Source organism: Canis lupus, chromosome 14 (genome assembly GCF_011100685.1).
Source record: "Canis lupus familiaris isolate Mischka breed German Shepherd chromosome 14, alternate assembly UU_Cfam_GSD_1.0, whole genome shotgun sequence".
Lineage (NCBI taxonomy): Eukaryota > Metazoa > Chordata > Mammalia > Carnivora > Canidae > Canis > Canis lupus.
Genome location: NC_049235.1, coordinates 13,869,646 through 13,892,462, shown reverse-complemented (window position 1 = coordinate 13,892,462; position 22,817 = coordinate 13,869,646). Strand labels below are relative to the sequence as shown.

At 35.7% G+C, this 22,817-nt stretch overlaps 1 protein-coding gene and 1 long non-coding RNA gene across 9 annotated transcripts in view; one reads left to right on the top strand and one right to left on the bottom strand.

Moving 5' to 3' along the window:
- RUNDC3B (RUN domain containing 3B) overlaps nucleotides 1–22,817 on the bottom strand; it is a 168,928-nt gene that overhangs the window by 18,836 nt on the left and 127,275 nt on the right. For 6 of the 8 annotated variants that reach the window (XR_005369349.1, XM_038556690.1, XM_038556695.1 and 3 more), the window contains one exon: nucleotides 6,798–6,944. The exons of the other annotated variants lie outside the window; for them this stretch is intronic. Coding sequence is in view for 5 of the 6 variants with exons in the window: in XM_038556690.1 (XP_038412618.1) it covers nucleotides 6,798–6,944 (147 nt within the window). In the remaining variant the exon portion in view is untranslated. The remainder of the gene's footprint in view (nucleotides 1–6,797; nucleotides 6,945–22,817) is intronic. 8 annotated transcript variants of the gene reach the window in all.
- Nucleotides 273–22,460, top strand: LOC119865969. Its single transcript, XR_005369352.1, has 3 exons — nucleotides 273–412; nucleotides 8,666–8,740; nucleotides 22,440–22,460. It is a non-coding gene; the product is annotated as an uncharacterized LOC119865969 (long non-coding RNA).

The following is a 22,817-nucleotide window of genomic DNA, read 5'->3' as shown; positions in this document are numbered from 1 at the left end:
ATATTTTTACAGATGGTTTTTACATAACAATAATTACAAATTATTATGACAAATTCCTATAATTTACAAGCTTAAAAATGTTGGATAATAAAATAGCTGTTTCTGTTAATACACTATCAAGATAATTAACCTCCTTCCCTTGTGTATTTGCTACTGTGAGCTCAATTTCCATTAAACAAATTAATGAGAAATGAATAATAGAGGAAAAATTCATTTATAAATGCAAAGTTAATAAGGGTTATTATTAAACCTTTCTCATATTTTTTTTGTCAGGATAAAAAGAACTCAAAAGATGTATACAGCTTGGTGTTATTGACATTTCAAGGAAGAGAATGAGATTCATTATAATTTGCAAATACATGTGATCCAGGAGAAAGAATATACTTTTCAGGCTTAACATCTATCTCCCAAGGTAGGGATCCCTGGGTGGCGCAGCGGTTTGGCGCCTGCCTTTGGCCCAGGGCGTGATCCTGGAGACCCGGGATCGAATCCCACATCGGGCTCCCGGTGCATGGAGCCTGCTTCTCCCTCTGCCTGTGTGTCTGCCTCTCTCTCTCTCTGTGACTATCAAAAATAAATAAAAAAATTTTTTTAAAAAAAAATATCTCCCAAGGTAGCCAAACTCTAACTAATTTCCTATAAATGTCATGTATTCTATGATAGTATTATAGGAAAGTATATATAATTTAAATGAGCTATTCCAGAGCTATTCTCTGTTCATACAGAGTCAACTTAAGAATTTAATGAAAGTATATATATTATGTATGATGGGATATATACAACAGTACCCATTTGTTCTTTTCATCTCAGAAGTGAAGAATAAAGTGACGGAATAACTTTTTCTAGCTTACAGTGTTCTCACTTTATAACACGATGACATTTCAAATGTCAAGAACAGGAGTTCTTAGTTATATTTTTAAGTAGAAGGAAATTCTAAACAGGCAATTTCTGATAATAGATAAAATAGATAATAGATCCAACAAATATGATCTATAGAACATGTAATAAAGGATATCCAGTATTTATATAATGCTTACCAAATGCTAGGCACTGTCCATATACATTTTACATCTATTAACTTATTTAGTCCTCACAACTACCCTAAGAGGTTGGAATTACTGCTATTCCCATTTTTTAGCACAGTTAACCAGGGCACAAAGAGAACAGATTTTAAGGCCTTAACTTCTCTGTTATCTCCTTCTCCAGTACAAAAAGAAAAAATCTAGTTTTCTGTTTTATTAGAAACCCTTTTCAAAGAACAGCCTTGTGGCTGAGATTGACCATATAAACTTTATTTAATTGTATCACTGAAAATTTCTTTTGACTTTCATCAACATGCTATTTCTTTAGCTATAGAAGAAAGCAGGAACACAGGAATTTAATAAAGGAACTTATAAATTTATTTTCCAAATTATTTTTCTGTGCCTAATAGGTAGAAGGCTTGTTTTTAAACTTTTGGCTTTAAATGAGTTTCTGACACTGATTTTTCATCACAGGAAACTTGTTAGTCAATATTATTAAAATATTATAGGAATATTTACAAACAATAAAATACCTAGAAGCAAAAAAGACATAAAATTCATTTGAAAATTATAAGGACTCAGAGCCTGACAGCACACATTTACAGCAATCCAGGACTCTCACTAGTTGGGGAGGAAAGCCTATAAAAGCCACCTCTGATAAAAGCAACACAAAATGAGCTTTCTGCATTACCTACTGAAATTCCTTTTAGGTATCGCATTTCCAAGGACAAAGTGACTGTGGAAACTATTTACCCTTTAGTTTGGTACATTTAGTGAACAATTTTTCAGGTTATAGGCTTCTCTCAGCCAAATGCCAATGAATACAGAAATAGAATTTGGTAGACAATGATTTCTGAAGCAAAAATAATAAGTCCAAGCCAAAATTAGGCCCCTTATTCAAAAGATATAACAGTACCATGTAATATCTTCCTTGCATGAAGGTGATTACAGAGACCCACCACTTGGGAGGAATCTAGTTTAGCTGCTGGCAGCAATGACAAAGACTGGGTTTTCCACATTCTTACCTGATTGTCATACATCTAATAGCTCCCACTGACAAACATGCTGTCCTGAAATAAACTGTCTATGGGAGTTCTATCTTTAAAAGGTCACCACTAAGTTCTATTTTAGAATTTTAGAATCCTTAAAATCATACTGTAAGATACAAATGTAACCTACCAGGCACATCAAACCAATCAACAGTAAAATTCTATTTCCCAGAGCCAATTTTTTTTTAATTTATTTTTTATTGGTGTTCAATTTACTAACATACAGAATAACCCCCAGTGCCCGTCACACTTTTTTTTTTTTTTAAATAGCAGTATCTTACTTAATCAAAGTAAGAATCCCGGACAGTAAGATAGGAACCATATCAACTGTCATAAACACCTGGGATATAATAAAACCCACTGCATTTAATACCTAATTATTTAAAATTTTAAATCACTCAAATACAAGCCTCTATACAAAGAAATTGGATATCAAACAAAGGCAAATTAAAAGAAACTGAGAAATAGGCCTGAAATCACTTATTAGTAAATTTCCTAAACTCTTACACTGTATCAATGATTAGAAGGAATGACATGGATAATCTACATCACCTATTTGCCCAATAGATGGACTGAGGTCAATAATAATTTACATTATCTGGTAGTCATTGGGTGAAAAGGAGTGTTATGCTCAGAAGGAGAGGTTATCCATGTGTAGAAAATAAAAACAAAGATATACACACTGAACACATAGAGGCTCATGAATGTGCACGAAGCCAGAGATGGGCTGTTCTTTTTATTTTTGGTCTGGTTTTCACAGAAATGTGTTTAAGGAACAAAATAAGCATTTCCTTTGCCAGAATATATACTCTTAATCTGCTAAAATTAATGGAAGGATGCAATGCAGACTGAAAGGGAAGGCCATATTGAGTCAGGTCAATGCAAACCTTATGAGTTATAAAAGATTTTTTCAGCCTGTGCTTGAGGGAGTTCTACTCCAAAAATACTGGAAAGATGCACACGGGAAAGAGGAGTTATAAGACATATCAAGTAATTATATCTACTCCTAAGTTATCAAAAAAAATTAGCCTACAAAGATCACAAAGGGCATATAAAAGCTCATAATTCTCAATACTTTTGTGAATGATAGCCAAATTAAAAGCAATGATAAATTTAGAAGACTAAGAAAACTTAAGTAGAAAATAAAAATATGATGACAATGAATCTGATCTTTTAGGATGGAAATGAGTGGGTTAGGCAATAATCTAACAAGATTATATAACATACAATCCAATAAGATTATATAACCAATATCTAACAAGCTTATGTGGCCTCGACTTTACATATAAAAAACACTAAAATAGAACTTGTTGGAAACAGTAATCAATTGCTCTAGGTGTGTGTTTTATATACTTGTTTACTGTTGAGTTTTTACAGCCAGCCTGTAATGCTTTAAAAGATTGTAACATGGGGGTGGCCTGGGTAGCTCAGTCAATTAAGCATCTGCCCTTCGGCTCAGGTTTTGATCCCAGGGTCCTGGGATCGAGCCCAGAGTTGGGCTCCCTGCTAAACAGGAAGTCTGCTTCTCTCTCCCCGCCTGCCCCTCCACCCTGTTAGTGCTCTCTTTCTCATTCACTCTCTCAAATAAATAAATAAAATCTTTAAAAAAAATTCCTATGTTTGAAATAAGGGAACAAATATAAACTCCAGCATAATTAATTAGACCTTGTTAGGTCTATATAATCAAGAAAAAACTAGAAATGCTTTATAAACAGTACAGTAAATGAAAATATATTTAAGATCTTCTACTGTGAAAAAGATTCTTCCATGAGTAGATGACAATAAAGCCAAGTTACCATTCATTTTAAGAAATGTCAACTAGACCAAGAAATTCATTAAATCAAGCAGCATATTATCATTCTTTTTGAAGCTAACTTGACAGAGCTCCCAGGGAAATACAGACATCCCATATTATTAGCAGGAAATTATAATATAATGACTAATTATAGGGTGAGTTTCTTTCTCCAAATTATCAAGATCACTAAAGTTCCTTATTAAGAGATTTGGCCACTTCTTCCATAATTTGTAGGTTCTTGATAAATGTATGTTAAGCTTACTGAAGATACTAGTCAAATTAAGAGGAATTAGTTCAAGAACTTTGGCTTAATTTACAGATGGGGGGGGTACAAAAACTAGATCCTGAGATTAGTTTCAAATATGATTTATAGAGCATAATTCTACTCTGGAAACCTGAAGTCTCCATTTTTTACATTAAGTAGTTGGGATTTTTTGTTCAGAACTGGGGATCTGCTGGTCATTTTAATTTTACGTAAGTTTTACAAAGTCTCTAACAAAGTAGAACTTAGGACAGTGAATGGGCGTATCTTCTCCAAACATAGAAGATACAAGGTTATATAAGAACATAAACAAAAAGAGATTTTATAGAATATAAATAAAGATTCCCTGGGCAGCCCGGGTGGCTCAGCGGTTTAGCGCCGCCTTCAGCCCAGGGTGTGATCCTGGAGACCCGGGATGAGTCCCACGTCAGGCTCCCTGCATGGAGCTTGCTTCTCCCTCTGCCTGTGTCTCTGTCTCTCTCTCTCCTCTGTTTCTCATGACTCAATAAATAAAATCTTTAAAAAAAAAAAAAAAAAAAGATTCCCTGAGAAGTAGTAGATGCCACACAATTTATTACTCACTTGAACAGGCATTACCCCCAGTATTACACGTGCAGAAGGTAACAGGACATGTTGCTTAGTGTTACCTATCAAAGAGGGTAGCAGAGACTACTTTCCAGTCCTGACCTTAAAGTCTAGGTCCAGTGATCTCCATACTACACTCCAGGCACACATTTTGTTCAGGAATAGCAGTTTGGCAACAGGGAATCTAAAAGCAACACCAACATCTATGGTAAGGCCTCATGAAAGGATGATGCTGAGAGACAAGGGGATCCCTTCTTCAGCTAATGCAGTAGCTGAGTCAAGGAATATAAAATCTGGATCCAGGCTAAATAAACAGGCAGTTTTACTACTTCCTTTTCTGATACTGCAATTGCTCTTGCTGCTACTATAACTTTGTAAAAGCCAGACATTATTACCACATGCAAAGGAAAACTAGAAATAATTCTTCCACTTTAGACTCACTGGTTCCTCGATAGATAGTTCGACAGGCAAGCAGGGCTACATACAGGTCTTTTGGCTAAAATATTTTACCTCCTACTATCTAAAGTGACAATGTGGAAAAAAAAATAAAGTGACAATGTGGTTATTGTGATAAAAAGCATATTATTAGCCTTTTAACTTGTCAGGAGTCAATGTTATAATATTTTTGCAGTTATAAAAGTGGGAGCAACTTGTGTTATACAGAGATAAGTGGATCCAATTACTATAACAGATTGTTTTTCAATAATAAATCAGAAATATGAATAAACTAATGTTCTTTTATTATTTACATATGTCACAGAAAAATAAAACTATAGACAAACATAAGAAGATATACTCAAGTTATTTATAACTTTCAAAGGGGTATATAAGGGAACTAGATACAATTCATGAAAGACTCAGTCAACCCCCTGAATCATACTAAGCAGCAGGGTTTAGTAGATGTTGAAGAGCGTTCTATTGATTTACTCTGTAAATAATCTGCTCCCTTTTCCTGCCTATTTTTAGCATTAGTGAAACCAACAAACAAAAGAATTTTTTAGCAACAGGTCAAATTTATTTTGAGTGCTCCCTTTGACAAATGAAAAAAATCACACAGTAAAGCAGCTAGAAATTATATCTATGCTAAAACAATCCCTGCAGAAATGTGTGGCTACTAACTCCCTAGTGAAAAGCACCCTTTGGAGCACAGAGAGAAGTGTGTACACCTACCTGTGAAGTTTATACACAAGGGATCTATATGAAGAGTGGAGAAGAAACTTTTTTAAAAAGGGGGAAGGGCCCAAAAAAAAAAAAAGGGGGGGGGGGGAAGGGAAGGAGGAGAGAAGAGAGAGAGATTGGACAGGAAGTAGAGAGGAGAGAGAACAGAAAGGGATGGAGAGACAGCAGAGAAATAATTAGAAAATTAGCTGAAGACAGGAAAATAAAGATGCTGAAAAAGTTATCAAGGTGGGAAAAGTGGCTAAAAGACAAAAGAATACAATACAATCTACAAGTTTCAAAATGAAGATACCCCAAAAGGATACAGCCTAAGATTTTGCAGCTCTCAACATTGTGACACTATGGCTTAATGAAATAGTCCTGAAAAGTGCAATAAAGAAATAGGAAAAGAATCTTGTGGCTCATAGGTGGGGTGATTAGATCTTCTACAACCTCCAAAAATTAGATTAAAAATAAACTAAACTCCCTCAGACCCACCAAGGACAAGTATCTTTTCATTCTTTCATGAGATGGAATTCTGTGTTTCCTAACTAGCAGGAAAAGTAATCCTAAGGCAAATACAAATACCAAAGCTAAAATTCAAAAAGAGATGGCTTATCAAATACAAGCTCATAGACTTAACTGAAGGACTGGCTGAAGACCTAAGGGAGAAGCAGGTAGCTGGTACAATACTGCATGAGAATTTCTTACATATTTTACTTCCCCAGGGTGCCTTGGCTTCAAAACGTTAACATATTCACTGCCTTAATCTTACTTTTGCAAGCCAAAGTAGTATTAAATACTACTTTAGCCTAAGGTAAAAAATAATGAATTCAGAAAGAATAGGTGAGAAACCAAAGTGGATAACCATATGTTTTGGTAAAACTAAATTTGTAATTAGTTGGAAAAAAAAGTATTACACTTACTCATACCACTGTTTATTGTGTTTTCGGTAAAGCAACGTATCCAAGGCAACAGCATTGACATCCAGAGCTCCTGGGGAAGGCCACTGGTTGGTGAGGTGGGCAGTTAACTCTTGTCTTGATCTTAAATCATTATTCTTTAGCACAGTCCTGTGAATATTAAGATGGTGAGTGCTTTTGTCTTCACTGTTCTGCAATGGCAGAGGAACCTAATGGAATTAATCTGGCCCCCAAAATTCATCTTTTTTAAATGGTATGTTAACAAACTGTCAAGAGAACTACAGGAAAGCTAGTTGGGGTTGTTAATGTCTCCTACAACACGTGCTCTTCATTCTTTCTCTAAAGGCTACCCCAAGTCACTAACGTGAAATTCACACTTCCTATCTCTTCCACAGAGATATTGCTAAAGGGCTATAAAGCTGCATTTTACACCTTACCTAAAAAACTACGATGATTTCTTAAAGTTAGCGATTATCAGATTCCAGTTAAAATAAGAAAAGATTCCATGTATATGATTTTCTAGCATCAAAATTCACACTTTACTCAGTAAAAAAAAACAGTTAAAATAAATCAAAAATAAAAATGCAGAAAAATATAAAATAAAAAAATCTGTAAGGTTTCTGTACTTTTGATAGAAAGGACTACCAATAAATCTTTGTGAAAATAATTAAATTGACGATAACTACACTAAACAATATAACCCACTGGAAAAATTGCAACTATAGAATGAAGCCATTGTAACAGCTCATGGTTTACTCTCATTTTTGCAGAGCCACTACTCATTAATAACAACTTGCAAAACAGCTAACTTTTGGCCAAAATTTAAGCCTCACAAACCAATTAATCACTGTCAAAAGACTAATGCAATAATTGAACTGGTGGCTAAAGATCATTTAAAGGAATAATTCTGTTTGCAAAAGCCCTATTCTATCTCTAAAAGGCTTCAAAATACCGCATAGGCAAGCCGCCTTCTCAAACGGGAGTCCACGACACTGGGGGACCAAAATCTGAGCCATCAGCTCAGAAGAAGGGAAAGAATATGTGCCTGCCACGAACTGTTGGAAACAATTGTCCTGTTGTGTATGGCAGAGTCAGTGGAGTGCTGGCAAGATGATCCTGCTCTAAAGAAAATAAGCCTGCACAACACCTTTAGCTGTAGACCATGATTCAAATAGAAAAACCCCATTTATATGTCTCTAATAGACTACCTATGAATATCCCTGATTTTACAGGATATTTGTGTATATTTAAAAATATCTGCTCCACTATGTTCACAAAAAAACATTATTTGATGTAAATCCTAGATTCTGTCTCAAAATGGAATACTTAAAAAAAAGTGAAACAGGCAGAAGTCTGTGAGAATGCATCATTAGAATATCCTTCTGGGCTACCTGTAAAAAATTTATTTCTTTGGAAAAAGAATGAAAAATTTAAAGGGAACTTTTAAGGCACTTTAACAGAAGTTTTTATGCAAACAGTAAAGAGTTCGGAAAAACCTCAAGACTGACAGAAAAATCATATTAAGCAGAGATGGGGATTACTGGTCAGAGAATCTATTAAAATAAGCTACCATTATTTTGGCTTCTTTTTTTTTTTAAGATTTATTTATTTATTCATTCAGAGAGAGCATGAGAGAGGCAGAGACACAGGCAGAGGGAGAAGCAGGCTCCATGCAGGAAGCCCGATGTGGGACTCAATCCTGGGTCTCCAGGATCACACCCCGGGCTGCAGGCGGTACTAAACCGCTGCGCCACCGGGGCTGCCCATATTTTGGCTTCTCTTATTAGACTGTTCTCTTTCCCATATTCACTCTAAGTTCTCTAATGAATGTCACTCGAAAACTCAACTTTAATGTCACCACTGCTTTACAGGCAATATGCTGAACAGAGTGCAAGAAAGGCAAATGTGCATCTGTGAGGAAATGATATTGGAAAAATTCAGTTAATGTAAGTAATTGGACAACCTCCAGTTTAGAATACATTCTTTCTGGTAAGTGAAAAGTTTTACACTGCATAAAGTGAAAAAAGGAACTAAGTTTCACAAAAGTTTTTATACACTATTGCCCCTGGAAAATTTTTGCCTCATGACAACCTATCATATTGTGTTTAGAAATCCTAATGACATGGTTTTGTATGGGCAGCGGCCTAATCCTTTGAACAGGACATAGAGAATTCAGTGGACTGGAGAGGCCCAGTTTTCATCCACGCTGCAACTTCTTTCCACCTTCTATGAGGAATGTGGAGATGACAAAGCTGGCTCTTGCCTTCCTTGCCAATCTAAAAGGGAAGGGTGGGCAGCCCCACTGGCGCAGCGGTTTAGCGCCACCTGCAGCCCGGTGTGTGATCCTGGAGACCTGGGATGGAGTCCCATGTCGGGCTTCCTGCGTGGAGCCTGCTTCTCTCTCTGCCTGTGTTCCTGCCTCTCTCCCGATCTCTGCATAAATAAATAAATAAATCTTTAAAAATAAGTAAGTAAGTAAGTAAGTAAATAAATAAATAAATAAATGGAAGGGTTCCCCGGGGCCCCTTGTGTAAGGCCCTTTTTCTCACCTCTCGAAGACACCATGGGGAAGGCAAGTGGATTAAGACGCCATGAAAAGCCCCACCTCTGAATTCTGAATCTGAACTCTGTCTACTTAGATAATAGAGAGACAAAGCAGGTTATTCATTCCAGTAGTGGGCCCTTGAGCTAATGTACCAGCAGAGCTCAGCATACTTCAAGTTCATATTTGCTAACCCTCTGAAACAGCTCAGCCTCCCTCTCTCCAAACCTACTTTTTCCATCTTTCTTTCCATTCCTTGAGTTGTTGATATAAATCTAACGAATTCCATTTATGCTTAAGGATTGACTGTGCTTTCTTACAATCAAAGAATCCTGTTGCTGCTCACCAGAATAAGCAAAACATACCTAGTTAACTTTAGGACCTAGACAAAGGTGATCTAGATGAGGTTATTATGAAAAATGAGGATATTTTTCTCATTGACCAAATTAAAAATAGGTTCATCTTAAATTACTGAAAAATTACTGTTACTTCCTAGTGTGAAATCAGTGGCAATTAAAGGTAAAATTATGTGATATTTAGCATTTAACTTTAATTAAAGCTCTAACCAATGTTAATACTAATGATCTAATCTAAAAATTAAATCATTCTCTATGAGATAGATTCTACTTGTCACTTCTATGATACAAGTCTCTCATTAACAGCTGAACATCTCTCATTAAGATAATAATTCTGCAGAAAGATACAATAAAGGAAAATTATTTATTATGAAAATAGCAACATATTTATCACAGCTAATTTTAAGAACTACCCATAAATTGCTAGATAGATAGCTTTTCTTCAGATATTCAATAGGAATTAGCAGGACGTTGGCCACAAAATTATAATTCAATCCCATCCACCAGCTTTACTGAGGCATAAAAAGCAATTACAAAGCATATAAATCTGAAGTGTACAACGTGATGATTTGATAGACATATACAATGCAATCACATTCAAGCTAGTTAACATATCCATCACCTCAGTTACCTCTTTTGTGTGATAAGAACACCTGAGATGTACACCCTCTTAGAACACTGTAAGAATTCAATACAGTATTAACTATGGTCACATTGCTGTGCATTGATCTCCAAAACTTATTCATCTTGCATAACTGAAACTTTGTACTTTCTGACCAACATCTTACCTCTCCCTCTGTCCAGGCCCAAATTGGTAACAACCATTCTACTCTCTGCTTCTATGAGTTTCACTATTTTAGATTCCATTTTAGATTCCACTTTAGATTCCACGTGTAAGTGGGATCATGCACTATTTGTTTTTCTGTATCTGGTTTATTTCGCTTAGCATAATTTTCTCAAGCTTCATTCACATTGTTTCAAATGGCAAAATTCAGCTTCTTTTATAAGATGGAATAATACTCTAGCATGTGCATGTGTGGATATAGACACATGGTCTTCATCCATCACATTTGCTTTATCCATTCATCCACCCATCCATGAGGATGCTTCGACCTCTTGGCTATTGTAAATAATGCTGAAATTAACATACAGAGTAAAGATATCTTTTTGAGATTCTGATTTCATTTCCTTTGGATAAATACCTAGAAGTGAGATTACATGAACATAAGATAGTTCTATTTTTAATATTTTAAGGAACCTCCTTATTGCTTTCCAAAATGACTATACCAATCTCCAGTCCTACCAAAAACGCATGAGGGTTTTTTCTCCCACATCCTCAGCAACAGTTATCATCTACCATCTATCTGATAACAGACATTCTAAGTAAGAAGATATTCACTGTGCCTGTGATTTGCATTTCCCTGACTGACTAGTAAAGTTGAGCACCTTTTCATATATCTACTGGTCATTCTATGTCTTCTCTGGAGAAACGTCTATTTAAGTTCTTTGTCCATTTTTAAACAGAGTTAGTTTTTTGTTATTAAGTTGTCTGAGTCCCTTATATTTTGAATATCAGCTCCTTATCAACAGATGTTATAAATATTTTCTATTCTATAGGTTATCCTTATACTCTATTGAATGTTTGCTGTACAGAATCTTTTTAGTTTGATTCAATCCATTTTTCTATTTTTGCTTTTATTGCCTGTGATTTTGGTATCATAGCCCAAAATATCACTGCCCAGAGTAATGTCAAAAAGTTATTTCCCTGTTTTCTTCTAGCAGTTTTACAGTTTCAGATCTTAGACTGAAATCTGTTATCTATTTTGAATTGATTTTTGTAAATGGTAAGAAAGGAGTTTAATATTATTCATTCGTATGTACGTAGTTTCCCCAACACTATTTATGAAAGAGATTATCCTATTCTGATTGTGTGTTCTTCTTGGTAAGCTTATCAAAGTTATCAGTTGACTTATAAATGTGTGGATTTATTTGGGGCTCTTTATTCTGTTCCAATGGTCTATATGTCTGTTTTGGTGCCGTAGCATACTGTTTTGATTAATATAAATCAGTAATATATTTTGAAATCAAGAAATATGATGTCTTCAGCTTTTCTTTCTTTCTTTCTTTCTCTTTCTTTCTTTCTTTCTTTCTTTCTTTCTTTCTTTCTTTCTCTTTCTTTCTTTCTTTCTCTCTCTCTCTCTCTCTCTTTCTTTTTTTCTTCTTTTTGTCTTCAGATTTTCTAAAAACTGCTTTGGCAATATGGGGTCTAAAGTACGAATGTGAGGGCAGCCTGGGTGGCTCAGCGGTTTAGCACTGCCTTCGGCCCAGGGCCTGATCCTGGAGACCCAGGATGGATGGAGTCCCACGTCGGGCTCTCTGTGTGGAGCCTACTTCTGCCTCTGCCTGTCTCTGCCTCTCCCTCTCTCTGTTTTTCATGAATAAATAAAATAAAATAAAATACAAATGTGAGTATTGCTTTTTCTATTCCTGTGAAAAATGACATCAGGATTTTGATGGGGATTGCACTGAATATGTGTATCACTTTGAATGCTATGCATATTTTATGATATTAATTCTATTAATCCATGAACACAGGTCTATCTTTTTTTTTTTTTTTTAAAAGATTGTATTTATTTATTTGAGACAGAGCACAAGCAGGGGGAGAGTCAGGAGAGGGGCAGAAGGAAAGGAAGAAGCAGGCTCTCCACTGAGCAGGGAGTCCAACATGGGGCTCCATCCCAGGACCCTGGGATCATGACCTGAGCTGAAGGCAGATGTTTAACCAACTGAGCCACCCAAGTGCCCCAGGACATCTTTTTAAAAATATTTATCTTTAGAGAGAGAGAGCATGTACACAGGGAGTAGAGGAGCGAGGGGGGGGGGGTGGAGAGAGAGAGAGAGAGAGAGAATCTTAAGCAGAGTCCACGCTCAGAACAGAGCCCAAACCAGCGCTCAATCTCATGACCCTGGGGATCATGATCTGAGCCGAAATCAAGAGTCCCATGCTTAACCACCTTAAATCAGATGCTTAACTGAGCCACTTAGGTGACCTAGGATATCTTCTTACTTTAACATGTGTCTTAATTTCCTTTGCCAATGTTTTAAAATTTTCAGTGTACAAATCTTTTACCTCTTTGGTTAAGTTTATTCCTAAGTATCTTATTCTTGTTGTTACTGTGAATAGAGTTGTTTTTAAAATTTCCTTTCTAGATATTATTTAATATCCAGAGATTATTTTATACATACACACACCCCCCCCCCTTCCTGTTGAACTGACCCTTTTAGCATTAAATAATGACGTTCTTGGCCTCTAGAGAGAATTTTACACTCAAAGTCCATTTGTCCAAGTACAGACACCCTGCTTTCCTTTTGGTTACTATTTGCATAAATATATTTTTCTGTTCCTTCATTTTCACCCTATGTATGTCTTTAAATCTGAATTAGTCTCTTGCTGATAGCATTCTCTTGCTGACCTTATTCTTTTAATCCACTTAGTCTCTCTATGCCTTTTGATTGGTGAGTTTAATCCTTAAATGGCTATTTTGTTAAATGCTTTTTGTCTGTTTTGCTGTTTTGTCCCTCTCTTCCACTTTTGCTTACTTTGTTATTTGATGATTTTTTTGTCATCTGTTTCCATTCTTTTTATCTTTTTTTTGTTTGTACGTTTATTCTCTGCAGGTTTGAGTCTTGAATAAAATTGCATGTAGTTATAACTTTCCATTTTAAGCTGATAACTTCAAGTGCATACTAAAAACACGCCATGTAAAAAGCACTTTGAGAGTGCTGTACCATTTTTTAAGTACATTTGCTCAAGTTCAGTTTTAACCAAAATTTTAAATTAAATCTACAAAATATTTTATAGACATTTTCATGAAAATTCAAAAAACGTATTTGCAACTAATACCAAGTAACTGTATTAAATTGGTTCATGAACCATACACTTAAAATATGTAAAGAAGCAACCATCTAAAAAAACCCTGTAATTATCATTTTTTAAAAACCATTCTCAAAAAAGAAAGTCCATAAAGTACAACTTAGATCCTCCTCTTATTCTACTGTTCCCAGTTATTGGCTTCTGGATTCTTGAAGAATCTTTGTCTTGCTTACACAAAGTTATTTTACTTGACATTTTAGTAAAAACATATGTGAAAGTAAAGTTTGGTTCTTCATGTGTAACTACATTGAAATATGAGTATTAATTTATCAATTGATCATTTCATGAGCCCTTTGAATATACCCTTAACTGTCTGATCTGAGCATATCTTTGATGGATATACATAAATTCAAATACTGTGGATTTATAAACACCCAAATCTCTCTATGAAACAGGGAGTCCAGCTCTCCTGTGAAATAGTTTGAAACAAAACAGGACAGCTCTCAGTTCAAGTTCAAGGAATTGTTTTATTTTCCAAAGGAAAATACCTTAGAATTAAGCCCTCCTAGGCATGACAGAGATATTTGATGAACACAATTTATTCTGTAGAAACTAGCTAAAGCCTGAAAAGTTCCTATACTTTCTAAGTATGTAATTTTTACTATATATAAGTATATAATTTGCTAAAACACTTTATTTTTCTTAAGTACAATATAATACAATACAACTCTAGCCTGACACTAAACTCCAAAGACTTCACTATGAATCCTCTATGCCCTCCCAGGAGGAAATTTGTTTCCCATTTGTTTTAAAGAAAAAACAAATCTAGTAAAAATACACTGTTATTTACTGTCTCTTTTTAAAACAGCATTCCACAGCCACATTGTTCATTAAGTAATTTGCTAAAATTCAGTTTGTGAGAATTTGTCACATGAATATGAGCCATCAAGGAAGAGTATATTTAGGTGACTTCTTGGGAAGATGGCACAGTAGTAGGACAATCCTAGGCTCACCATGTCCCATGGATATATCTGGATAACAACCACATCAATATAAATAACCCTGAAAATGACACAAAGACTGGCAGAACAGAATCTTCACAGCTAATTGTAGGGAAGGTCACATCAAAAACAGCAGGAAGGACACAGATGTGGTCAGACACCAAACTGACCAATGAGATTGATTGTCCAAGGGAGGGAGAGACACCAAAGGCACAGAGAAGGGAACAGAGCAGATCTCACACCAGACATCCTAGGTATGAGGGACCCACACTGGGAAGACTAAATCCTCATAACATCTGGTTTTGAAAACCAGAGGAGCTTAACTTAACTTGAGTTTTTACCATCAGTAGGGCATAATACCTAGAACTTTAAAAATCAGTGCTCAGCTCTGGGAGAGGTGGAGGGTGATAGGAAACCAAGTCCCTGCTCTTAAAGAGCCAGCATATCCACACTGAGATACAGCATAGAAGCAGCAGTTTGAAAAACACGTGGAGTATATGGGCAGGAGATTTATTTACTAATTTATTTACTAGCAAGATGTGTGCTGGTGGAGCAGGGAGCTTTAGGAGGCTTCTCCAAGAACAAAAGAGCTGATGGGCACTATTTCCCTACTCTCTCCCACAGCCTCGATAGGCAGATGCCTGCAGAACCAGCCAAACATTCTCCATGTAGCTTGCTAATAGTGCCTCCTACCCCTACGCTCTCCTGTGGACTGCCCCCTCCACCTCAGGAGCTCTCCAAAATGGCTCCAGGTTCCCTCCACAGCAGACCCCCTCAACAGTGTGTTAGTGAGCAGACCTTACTTACAGTGTGCCCCACTCCTGCAGTGTTCTGCAAACCCACACCATCCAACCCGCCCTAGGCAGAAGTCCATCCAAAGAGGTGCCACAAGTATAGCATTATGCAAGCAGCCCTGACAGTGGCTAACACCACTCCAAAAAGACTGCTGCCCTGACAAGAGGGAAATATATCCACACATCAGCTCTGCTGCAATCCCAGTAGTAGGCTGCAGCAGATACCTGGTCTGACTGCAGGCTCCGCCCACCAATGGAAGTAGTTTAGAGGACAACAAACACAAGCAATTATAAGAGAATATTACGAAAAATTATATGCCAACGAATTGGACAGCCTAGAAGAAATAGATAAATTCCCAGAAATGTATACCCTCCCAAAACTGAATCAAGAAGATTTAGAAAATTGGAACAGACCAATTACCAGCAATGAAATTGAATCAGTAATCAAAACACTCCCAACAAACAAAAGCCTAAGACCAGATGGCTTCACAGGCAAATTTTGCCAAACATTAAAGAACATTTATAGGTTTATACCTATTCTTTTCAAACTATTCCAAAAAATAGTCGAGGAAAGAAAACTTCCAAATTCATTCTATAAAGCCAGCATTACCTTGATACCAAAAGTAGATAAAGACATTGCTAAAAAAGAGAACAATAGGCTAGTATCTCTGATTAACATACACGTAAAAATCCTCAACAAAATATTAACAAATCAAATTCAACAATATATTTAAAAAATTGTTCACCAAGATCAAGTGGGATTTATTCCTGGGTTATAAGTGTGGCTCAATATTTATAAATTAATCAATAAGAGACATTGCATCAATGAGAAAAAGGACAAAACCATCGAATCATTTCAATAGATGCAGAAAAAGCATTTGACAAAATACAACATTCATTCATGACAAAAATACTCAATAAAGTAGGATTACAGGGAACACACCTCAACATAATAAAGGCCATACATGAGAAAACACCACCTAACATCATACTCAATGGAGAGAAACTGAGAGCTTTTCACCTAAGACCAGCAACAAGACAAGGATGTCCACTCTCACCACTTTTATTTAACATAGTACTGGAAGTCCTAGCCATAGCAATCAGACAACAAAAAAGAAATTAGAGGCATCCAAATTGGTAAGGAAAAAGTTAAATTTTCACTATTTGCAGATGTCATGATACTATATAAAGAAAACCTAAAGACTCCACCAAAAACTATTAGAAATGATAAATGAATTCAGTAATGTATCAGGATACAAAATCAATATACAGAAATCTCTTGCATTTCCATACACTAATATTGAAGTAGCACAGAGAAATAAAACAGTTCCATTTGCATTTGCACCAAAAGTAATAAAATACCTAGGAATAAACTTAACCAAGGAAACAAAAGACCTGTACTCTGCAAACAAACACTGATGAAAGAAATTGAAGACAAAACAAAGAAATGGAAAGACATTCCATGCTCAATAATTGGAAGAACAAATAGTTAAAATGTCCATACTACCGGGGTGCCTAGGTGGCTCAGTTGGTTAAGTGACCAACTCTTAATTTTGGCTCAGGTTGTGATCTCAGGGTCATTTAATCTAACTTGTGTCAGGCTCTGCATTCCTTGTGGAGTCTGCTTGGGATCTCTTTTTTCCTCTGCCTCCACCCCTCCTCTCTCTCTCTCTCTCTCAAAATAAATAAATAAAATATTTTTTAAAAAATGTCCATACTACCAAAAGCAATCTACATATTTAATACAATCCCTATCAAAATACCAATAATACTTTTTCACAGAACTAAAAGAAACAATCCTAAAATTTGTATGGATCCTCAAAAGACCCATACAAATACCATAAAATCTCATTCATAAGTGGAATTTAAGAAAGTAAACAAAGAAAAATAGTGATCAACAACAAAAAAAAAAAAACCAGAATCTTGACTACAGAGAACATACTGGTGGTTGCCAGAGAAGCGGGTGGAAGAATGGGTGAACTGAGTGAAGGAGATTAAAAGTACACTTACCGTGATGGGCACTAATTTATGGAATTATTAAATCACTATATTGAACACCTGAAGCTAATACAACACTGTGTATTAATTATACGGGAATTAAAAAGTTTTTAAAGAGAAACAAGAAGGTATATTTATCCTTCTCCTCTGATAATGTGAATTATTTTACAGGTATTTTAGTAAGTTAATTTTTAAATTGTATTATTTTTATTTAATTTCAATATGGTTAAAACAGAATATTATATTAGTTTCAGGGGTACAATACAATAATTCAACAATTCAATGTACTAGTCAGAGCTCATCATGGTATGTATACTCTTAATCCCCATTCCGTATTTTACCCATCCTCCCACCCTCTGGTAACCATAGTTTGATCTCTATAGTTGAGTCTGTGTTTTGGTTTGTCTCTTTTTTCCTTTGTTCGTTTGGCATTTTGATTTTTAATAGGAGACTCAGCTCAGATAAAAATGTATAGTCCCAATAAAAAATACTTCAATGTTTCCAGAAAACCTATTTGCTTCTAATACTTTATTTAGTATTTTATTAAACTGATCTGCCTCACATATTTTGTACCCATGGTAATTCCACAGAGCTCCTTAGCAGGGCATATAAAGTCCTTTCTCATCTGGCCACCACACATACATACATGCTTGTCCTCTATGTTTGAATAACAAGGGGTCACCATGTAGTTCCCTAAATTTGCTGGATCTTTAATCTGTTTTTGCTTTTGTGGTCTTTTTTTTTTTTAATTTTTATTTATTTATGATAGAGAGAGAGAGAGAGAGAGAGAGAGAGGCAGAGACACAGGCAGAGGGAGAAGCAGGCTTTTCTGCCTGGGAAGCCCATCTTTTCCCATAGTAGTCTATCAAATGTCAAAACCACCTTGAGAAATTAAGTATAAGCACCTCCACCTTCTTAAACCCTTCCCAGTTCATAGTCCTTTACAATGAAATCCTGTTTCCCACTGTATCCCATACACCCCTCTCTCATAGCACTTGTGACATCTTTTTGCTCTTATTGTTTCTATGTTTGTGGCCTCTGTAAGCACTATGAGGACAAGAACTAGAACGTATTTATTTCTGTTATTAGCACCACGCCAAGCACCTAGGACAGAAGGCGGCTCAATAAATGTCAGTAGAATAAACAAATACTAAGCTATAAATCAGTAAATTTTATCATTATCAAAAAATTTGGTAATTTTTGATTATCAAATCAAAAGTAGGCCTACTACTTGAATGGCCTACTTTTTTGAATCCAAAGGACAATTCAGAATCTTAAAGAAAAGGATCCTTGAAAAATAAATCTGCATGGGAAGATAGCAAATACAAAATATATTCTACTTTAAACTATTAGAAATGAAATACCAAGGCATCTTTCTTGCTTAAAATAAAACATCTGGGTAGCTTTTAAATTGCTGTTTAGACCACAATAAATACCACTGTGCTTTGTTAAACATCTCAACAAACTTCTTGTCTAGGGGTTCTCTACCCTGACTACATATATTCAAATAACTGGAGCAGCATTTAAAAAATTCTGATACCTAGTCTCCTCTCAGATCAATGAAATGAGATTCTAAGATGGTGGGATCCACGCAATGCCATTTTTTAATGCTTCCTAAATGAATGTAATATAAATTATTTTTCTCTTGCAAAATAATGATAAAACTTGATTATCTCTCTGGCTGTTCCTTCTGGGTCTCAGCAGAGGGACCTTCTTCCACTTAATCCTTAAATGCTGGTGTTCCCAATCATTCCCTCTATTTCTGTTTTCAAATTCCTAAGATTCCTTGTAAATACAGAGTACCTGGCTTTAAAAACAAGATTCTATGTTCTTCTGAGCCCTTAATATAACATTCATTATTTTAAACAAAAGAGGAAAAGATAAGATTTCCACAGTTTGATCTTTTCCCTTCCTTTCAGAGATCAGGCTCAAGTCGGCTATTACAAGTTCTTCCAAAAGATCTAGAAATCCATACTCTCTATTTTGATAGTGGCGCTTAGTCAATTCAAAGCTATTATTTTGTTCATTTGTTCAATCCTTTGGCTTGTGTCTCCAAAATTGAGGGTTATCCTCTCTCTCTCTCACATTGCTTCATTTTCACTTACTTCAGAGGCTATGCTGATATCCATCAGGGTATATTTTTGGCAGCTGGATATATAAGGTATATGACCATTGGCATTTAGGATTTAATATCTGTGATTCCAAGTATTCCTGAGCAACCCCAAAGATGAGTGATATGAAGCAGTTTTTAATTTGGTAAAGCAATACATTTGAAGCCCATGGTTATGAGTTAGGTTCTGAGAGTGAGTCTAGCAAAATTCCTACCACCACTGCAGCAAACCTTTGCTTTATTTTCCATTTATCACTTATTGTCAGATATGCTGTAATTCTTAGGATATACTCCAGAGCCATTTGTGACATGGCACATGAAAAAATCTTAAGCTATAATTATCATGAAAATAAAAGATATATCATGACTACAGGAATGCAGATTTTTATGCTGATGGATAGAATGGCTGTGCAGAAAGCCCCAAAGATCAAAGAAAGAGAAAGACACCAAACAAGAATTAGTATAAAGAAGTTTCCACTAGACAAAGATGGGACAATCTGAACATAAAAATGAAAAATAAATATAAGCAATAGAAGGGCACTGAATATAAGCATTTCTGCCAGAATGCAGAAACAAAATAAAGTGTTCTGATATCACATTGGAAATAGCTGGCCTTATGAGGAGAATGGAGGAGCTAACAATTCAAAGCCTTTTCTCAACTTTCTAACTAGATCACTAAGAAAAAGTGACAATCCTAATAAAATTCCAAACCGAATTTAAAATATTGGTTAAATTCCTATTAAGTAAAGAAATAATGCAATAATTTTATAACAACTTTAACAGTAACAACAACAAAGTAAAAGCCATTGGGCTGTAAAGGGTGAAAGAAAGAGCTGAAGGTGCTGAGGCTTGCCATGAAGGCCAGGACAAAATGCACACAACTGGGGTAACTACAAAAAGAGCATCTTCAAGGTGAAGTTCACCTGAACCAAAAGAATGCACAGTGAAAGAGTAATACACACAGTGAGAGAATGCCACCTATTAGTGTGTTGCCATATTTGCTCAGAGTGGTGTATTTTGCATTCTGTTGCTATTTCTTGAGAAACATCAACCTCCAGGAAAATCAACCATGACTCAAGGTGATTTCTTTGCTATGCTGACATCATTCCCTCATCTGTGAATCCAGTATGAGTTAATTCACATTAAAAAAGTGACTATATTTCACAAGTTCATATTCTCAAAAGTAAAAGAGAGAAAGCTAAACAACGAACAAAATCTTCATCTCACTGGTAACTAAGGAGGGCATCAGTTTCTTCTGAAAATTAACAATATCCTATGAGGATTAATATAATAGCCTATAAAAACAATGCTATCCTATAAGAACTAATAATATACTATACTCCTAACTGGTGAGGGAAAGTTCTTGTGTATAGACAGATGATTCCAGTCTATGTGGGTGAAGGGAAAAGATTTAGGAATCGCCATTTTACAACTCCTACTGAATCAAGAGCCCTACGTTGAAAACATTAGATGAAAGGCTGACAGAAACTTATACAAAGGAGAAATAAAGCTGTCACAACCCAAATTCACTGTTCAATGTCAGGGTTGTTAAAAGTGGGACAACCAATGTGATTCCCAATATGAGGTACACAGGACCACCTACAAAACGTTCTTATCAAAAAAGTTAAACTGACATTTAACTAGCCTCTTAGTACAGGTTTTCAACCCTGACTGCACATCATAACATCTGGGTGGCTTTTTACACTTTCCTGAGCCCTACTTTTGTCCAATTAAATTAATGTCTCTTAAGGTGAGGGTCAGTCAGGCATCCTTATTTTTCAAAAAGTATTTTTAAAAGCTCCCTGAGTGCTTCCTTTTTTAAAGATATTATTTATTTATTCATGAGAGACACAGAAAGAGAGAGAGGCAGAAACACAGGCAGAGGGAGAAGCAGGCTCCATGCAGGGAGCCCGATGTGGGATTCGATCCCAGGACTCTAGGATCACACCATGAGCCAAAGGCAGGCACTAAACCGCTGAGCCACCCAGAGATTCCCCTCCCTGAGTGCTTCTAATATACAACCAGAGTTGAAAAACCACTAATACAGAGTTAAGAGGATATACTTTATAGGATATACAGCACAGAGCTGTGATTCTCAAACTTTAATGTTAGTTTATTCCCTGAGGACTTGTTAAACAACAGATTCAGATTTAGCAGGTCTAGGAAGGGTGCCAAGAATCTGCTCCCAAATGATGCTAAAGCAGCCAGTACTCTGTGAGTAGAGAGGATACAGACCAGTGCTGTACAACAGAAATATAAGAAGAGTGGCATATATAATTTAAAGTTTTCTAGTAGCCACAGTAAAAAGAATGAATTAATTTTAATAATGTATTATTTAGCCCAATATATCTAAAACATTACCATTTCAATATGTAGTCAATATAAACAGTTTTTATGAGATATTTTAGATTATTTCATATTTTTTTATGTGAGTTTTATACTTGTAGCACATCCATATCTCAGTTCTCACTATTCACATTTCAAGTGCTCAAAAGTCACATGTAGCTAATGGCTAAGGTACTGGACAGCACGGGCATAGAAAAATGAAATAAACTATAAAGAACTAATGCTGGACATTCTATAGGAAAAGTCTGCAAATAGATAATGATAGGAAAAGTAAAAATCAGAGAAACTACTCTAAATTAAAGTCTTCAGAGATATAATTATATGTCATGATGACTCTGATTCTTAATTCAAAATTACAACTTTTTGTATTTTTTTTAAGACAACTGGGGACATCTGTTATAGATGAGCACTAGATGATAAAAGGGATGTCCTTAATTTTATCAAGTGTGATTATAAGATTATCTGAGAAAACAGCTCTGAGAAAATGGCTCTGGTTGTGATCCTGGGGTCCTGGGATCAAATCTCACATCAGGCTCTCCACAGGGAGCCTGCTTCTCCCTCTGCCTGTATCTCTGTCTCTCTTTCTGTCTCTCTCGTAATTTTTTTTTTTTTTTTTTTTTGCAGGCTTCATGCAGGGAGCCCGATGCGGGACTCGATCCTACGTCTCCAGGATCACACCCCAGGCTGCAGGCGGCGCCAAACTGCTGCGTTAAATAAAATCTTTAAAAAAAAAGAATGGAAATAGCTGAACAAAACAATGCTATTGATGTATTGATAATGATATGTATACATGTTATTTATAATTTGTAATTTAAGGAGACTTCCTTTTTTCATGTACTCAGCGTAAAACATTTACTAAATTGGGATGCCAAAAGTAAGCCTCTTTTCTACTCTGATTCACTTCTCTATGAAACACTGTACTTAGTCCCAACTGTTGCTAGGCTCATTGCCCAAATATAATGACATCTGCTCTACTGAAGAATCTGCCAGCAGTTTTAATCA